General features: G+C 43.0%; 1 protein-coding gene across 1 annotated transcript in view; it reads left to right on the top strand.

The window, feature by feature from the left end:
• The window catches only part of Pask (PAS domain containing serine/threonine kinase), a 30,018-nt gene extending 24,018 nt beyond the window's left edge, over positions 1-6,000 (top strand). Inside the window, 4 exon segments of the mRNA XM_038339443.2 lie at positions 2,095-2,220; positions 2,330-2,464; positions 5,371-5,515; positions 5,518-6,000. Of these exon segments, the coding sequence (XP_038195371.2) occupies positions 2,095-2,220; positions 2,330-2,464; positions 5,371-5,515; positions 5,518-5,627 (516 nt within the window). The 3' untranslated portion in view covers positions 5,628-6,000.

The raw sequence follows: 6,000 nt of genomic DNA on the forward strand, positions 1-6,000 counted from the left end.
TAAAATAGAAAGACCTGTCTTAAAATTTTTTAAATTATTATTGTATGTATATGTATAAGTAAGTGCGTGCTACACAGTGGATGTGGAGGCCAGAGGACAACTTGGATAAGTTGATTTTCCACTTCCACTGTCTGGGTTCTAGGGATTGAACTCAGGTTATATCAGTCTTGGCAACAAGCACCTTTACTTGTTGAGCCATCTTAGCGGCCCTAAAATTGATGATCCCCTATTCACTTGGTATCCTGAAGATTTGCTGGACTCCTTGCATAAACTTTTTGTGAGGTAGGTTTATTTTATTACATTTTTGCACATGTATATGTGGTGTACATGCCTGTATGTTTTATGCATGCTCATGTATATGCATACAGTGTGGGGTCCAGGTTTGATGTTGTGACACCTTACTGAGGCCGGGCCAGAGCTTGCCAATATAGCTAGTTTAGCTAGTCAGTTTGTGCTCGGATTCCTTGTCTTCATCTAATGAGAGCAGGGCAGGCCACCATGGTCATGAGGTTCTGAACTTTAGGTCCTCACACTTTTGTATCAGACCCTTTAACCGCTGTGCCATATCCCCAGCCTCAGTTTCTCTCTATTGAATGTGAATACCAGCACCATTCCTCTTTTGTTTTTTATTTTAAACTTGTATTTTGAAAGTGAAAAGAAATAGTATTGAGTCAGTTCCTTTTTATGTTTTTAAATATTTGTTCTATGTATTTACAAGCCTTAAGATTGCTCTAACGATTTCAATGGTATTCAGGGTATTTCCAGGGAGCACTGTTTTTGAACAATTCTTGGATTTTTCTAGTCCACAGTACTTTCTTCTGTTCCGAGGTTATGTATGTTTTGATTACTAGTGTGATTTTTAACTTTTCGAAGTTATTTTTGATCTGGGTACCAAAGAATAGTCTTAAGAAATAGTGCTGGCAGCTGTTAGTCCAGACTTGAAGATTTATTTTAATAAAAGTCTTTATTTTTTGTTTTTTAATCAATCTCCTCTCTTATTTCTGTGACACTCACTTCAGGCATGTGTGGTAGGTAGCTCTTGGAGATTGCCTGCCTTTTTTGTTATCTTTCTCTGTGCAGATGGATGGGCAGCAGGCATGTCTACTTATGATGTCAGAAGCAGACTACCTGCTGGCTGTTTGACCCCCCGCCCCCCTTCCTGGGCCCTGAGCCCTCCCACCTCAATTCCTCAGTACCCTACTGGCTTGCTTCTGCCTCATCTTTCTGAGTTCTCTCACATCTCCCTCCTTCCCTGTCATCTTTAGAGTCTGTCTGCTTCACCCAAACTAGATCTCTTCTCGCTTGATCAGTTGGAGGATAGTTGTGTAGCATGGAGACTTCAGACTGCTGCTGCTCCTCCTGCACCCTTGCTTTCCTCCTTCGCGCCTGCCCACTGCGTGCCTCATCATTACTCATCATTCTGTAGTCCATGATACAGTTTACTGTCCACTTCTCAGTAGAGGGTCAGCTCCTTGGAACATGATACACAGAAAGGCCCTGCTGGAATTTTATCCAGGGCTGCTTTACCTGTGCGCCTAGCATTCCACGTAGTAACTCATCTGCTGAGCGGCAAGCCTGTCTTGTAGTGAATAACATGCAGTCTTTCTTCTTTACAGTGGAACTTAGTCCCATTATACCTGGTAACTGAATACCACCTGCTGTTGCCCAGTGGTGTTTCTCATGTTCACTACAGCCATCAGGCTTGAGGGACTCCCTGGTTAATCTCAACATCAGGACTGACACTTGTCTACCAGTGACAGTTTTCTTTATTTTCTCTACTTTTTAGATTTATTTCATTCTCTTGGGTGTGATAGTGTATTGTGGGAACACTTGCCGTTAAGACTTGTTTTCTCCAGGGATCTTCCTCAGGCCCTCCAGGGATCCCCATCTGTCCTATCTTGCTCATAATAGGCAGGTAGAAATTACCAGCATTTCTGTTTGGCTGCTGCCTCCTCCCTGTCTCCTGTGGCAGGGACTTCCTACAGGGACTTGTTCTTCCATGACTGTGGTCTTGGGGGAGGGAGAAAAGTGTAAGCCAGTAGTGGACACCAGGTTTAACCGATGATAGAGATATGCTGTCCTTCTCCCGTATAGGTGGTGGTGAAGTTTATTAAGAAGGAGAAGGTTTTGGAGGATTGTTGGATTGATGATCCCAAACTTGGAAAAGTTACTTTGGAGATCGCAATTCTGTCCAAGGTGGAACATGCCAACATAATCAAGGTAGGTGGTGGTTTTCTGTGTGCTGACACCCTCATGTTGCTTCTCTAACATTAATTTGTTGATTGGAGGTATTTCCAAACAAAACTAGACCCAGTCTTGTCTCTTTCAGGTTCTGGATATATTTGAAAACCAAGGGTTCTTCCAGCTAGTGATGGAAAAACATGGCTCTGGCCTGGACCTCTTTGCTTTCATTGACCGCCATCCCTGCTTGGATGAGCCTCTGGCGAGTTACATCTTTCGACAAGTGAGAGCGGGCCAGGGCTGTGCGGGTGGATGTGGGGTTGGGTAATTGAATCCTATGCCTGCAAGGGTCAGTGGCATGTAGTCAGTCTCCTCAGTGAGCCAGTGTTAGCCTTCAGCCTTGGGGTTTATGAAGTAAGATGCATACTTTGAAGAGAGAGTTGTATGACTGAGTAGAGAAAGTGAGGTTGGGAGTGTATTTTAGTGATTAAAGTTTATTCATATCTGCATATTGTTTTTGTGCCAGTCACAAACATTAAACAACAAAGAGATCGTGCTGGCTGTGAGCCCTGTGCCTTTGATCTGAATCTGTGTCCTTACCAATCATGAGACTTGTGTTTGTGTGTAGCCTTAACCACCTAATATGCACAGTTGAAAACACTGGTGACTGCACGAAAAGACTGTTGGGATTAAATCAGAGATCACGTAAAGAAGCATGAAGATTGCAATTTGAGCTACCCCATGTTACAAAGTTTGTCTTGATCTGTTTTGTATTGAAATGTGTGTGGATCTTTGCTCACTTGCTGTTTCATAGGCATGGGAAAGTGATCAGCAAATCTGGAAGGCATCTGAGAACAGGAGGAAAGGAGGGCAAAGACAGTGACTCTTGTTTTGAGTACCTAGAAGGCAGTGGTTCCTGCCTCGGTGCTCGTGTGGATTCATTATACTTGTCCTTTAATTAGTCCTGAAGGATGTGATTCCTAATGAAAGCTTCTTTAATTTACAGTTCTTGAGTGTAGTAAGCTCCTCAAAGCTATTTGGGTTTCTGAAAGTTTCTCGGGCTCCGAGCTGTTTTGGCCACTGTGGCTGCCATAAGACTGCCCCACCACCACTCTCACACTTCTTCTTCTTTCTAAGTTTGTTTGTTTTTACATTTTCCGTGCATTGGTGTTTTGCCATGGGTGTCGGGTCTCCTGGAACTGGAATTACAGTCATGAGCTGTCGTGCGTCATATAGGTGCTGGGACTTGAACCCAGGCCCTCTGGAAGAGCAGTCAGTGCTCTTAACCACTGAACCATCTCTCCAGCCCCTGCTCTTTTTTTTAGTTTCTGGGTTTTTTGTTTGTTTGTTTGTTTGTTTTGTTTTGTTTTGCTTTGCTTTTCAAGACAGGGCTTCTCTGTAGCTTTGGAACCTGTCCTGGAACTAGCTCTTATAGACCAGGCTGGCCTTGAAGTCATAGAGATCAGCCTGCCTCTGCCTCCCGAGTGCTGGGATTAAAGGTATGTGTTACCATGGCCTGAGTAGCCCCACTCTTATACTACTTATTGTAAGATTATACATTTTTTCCTTCCTTCCTTCTTTCTTCCTTCTTTCCTTCTTTCCTATTATCTATCTGTTTATCATCCGTCCATCTATCAGCACTGCTACTGGGGGATCAGCACCATGGGCAGCTATATGGATACAGCAGAGCTGGGACTTGTGGAAAGGAAGAATGAGCTCAGTACAATTTAGTTATAGTGGTTTTATAGTCTTGTTAAAAACATGGCTTCTAGCCAGGTGGTGGGTGGTGCCTTTAATCTCAACTTGGGAGGCAGAGAGGTAGGCGGATCTCTGTGAATTTGAGGCCAGCCTGGTATACAAGAGCTAGTTCCAGGACAGCTAGAGCTGTTACACAGAGAAACCCTGTCTAGGGGCTGGAGAGATGGCTCAGCGGTTAAGAGCATTGCCTGCTCTTCCAAAGGTCCTGAGTTCAATTCCTAGCAACCACATGGTGGCTCACAACCATCTGTAATGGGGTCTGGTGCCCTCTTCTGGCCTGCAGGCATATACACAGATAGAAAAAAAAGGTTTCTGACTAAATTTACAGTACATAAGTACATACCTATAATTTCAGTACTCCTGATGCTATAGCAGGAGGATGGAGAATTCAAGGCCACTCTGGTCTACATAGCAAGATTCTCCCCTGACCCAAGTCTCCTGATTGGATTCTAGCATGTATGTGTCTATGTATGCATGCATGTATGTTAATATGTTAATGAATGGTCAAATATATGCATGCATGGGTGCATGTACATGAATGTGTACATACATGCATGTGTGTAATCATATCTATATATGTGAATATACAGGCAAGTGTTTATAATATGTACTTTACTTTTTAATTGATTGAGCTTAGTTGACATGCCATTATTTTTCTGATTCAAACATCTGATTCATACATTTGGAAGTATAAAATTGTCTCCAAAGATGAAAATGATTGATGTCCAAGAAATCACTAAATTGATTGCTCTAGTTGGTATCCAAATTGTGGTGCAAATATTCTTACTGAAGGCCACAGGAAGCTTGCTTAGCAGACCTCCACTGTAAAGATACAGCATGCCTGGGCAGATGTGTGTTAGAATGCCTGCCTTCCAGAGGCAGAGAGCTTATATACGACCTGCTTCCTGTGGAGCCACTTACTTCACATAGGGGTAGATGTGCTGACTGGGGAACACAGCACACAGAGGATTATCTGCTCCTGCTTTGACTTTAAACTGCTGCACAAGACACTTTCCTTCCCTGTGAGCTGTGGTATCCACCATAGTGCATGGGTACTTTGCATGTAATACCGACCAACAGTAATCCCTTAATGGCCTACATTTTTTTAAGTACCTACTTGGTGGCCTGTCTTTTTCCTGACATGGTTATAGGGCAAGTGCCTGCTGGGAGGCTCTTTTGGGTCAGTAATAACAGATGTCATGAGGCATGAGTTACTTGGTGTTGCTTGCTGGCCTGTGCTAAGCACAGTATGGACTCACAGAACAGCTGTGCCTCCTGTTTATGCAGAACCATATCTCCAGCACGTAGGACTATGCACTGGAGAATGGTCTTTTCCTTTGTTGTTGTTTTAATTTTTTCTTCCTAATAACTATTGTAAATGCCTTTTTGCTTGAATTGCTTTTGAAGTATTCTCCTGGTCTCTGATTCCAGCTGGTGTCTGCTGTAGGATACCTGCGCTCCAAAGGCATCATCCACAGAGACATCAAGGATGAGAACATTGTCATCGCCGAGGACTTCACAATTAAGTTGATAGATTTTGGCTCAGCTGCCTACTTAGAGAGAGGCAAACTATTTTATACTTTTGTGGGACAATCGAGTACTGTGCACCTGAAGTTCTCATGGGAAATCCGTACGTATCACATGATCCTGGAGTTTACCCTCCTCCTGTCTTGCGTTGTTGCCCATGAATGTTGTGATTTTAGGAAGAAATGGTTTTCAGTTTGGGTGTTTTATTGAGTAACGAGGGAATGTTCTGGAAATCAGTGTGCAAGCTGGACGATGGACATAGGAGTCGAATCCACCATTTCAACTTTTGATTGTTTGGAGTTTGATGATACAGAAAGTTAGAAAAAATACAAGATAAAGAGGAAGGTCTCAAAAGCTGAAATGCTCTGAGTGACTCCTATAACTTTCTGTACTTTATTGAATATCAGGGAATAATCATTACTTTCAAGGTGTTATCTGTTTGTATAACAGCAAGTTTCTTTATGTAACAGCCCTGCTATCCTTGAACTCACTCTGTAGATTCAGGCTGGCCTTGAATTCACAGAGATCCTCCTG

Source organism: Arvicola amphibius, chromosome 8, assembly GCF_903992535.2.
Source record: "Arvicola amphibius chromosome 8, mArvAmp1.2, whole genome shotgun sequence".
In the NCBI taxonomy this organism is placed as follows: Eukaryota; Metazoa; Chordata; class Mammalia; order Rodentia; family Cricetidae; genus Arvicola; species Arvicola amphibius.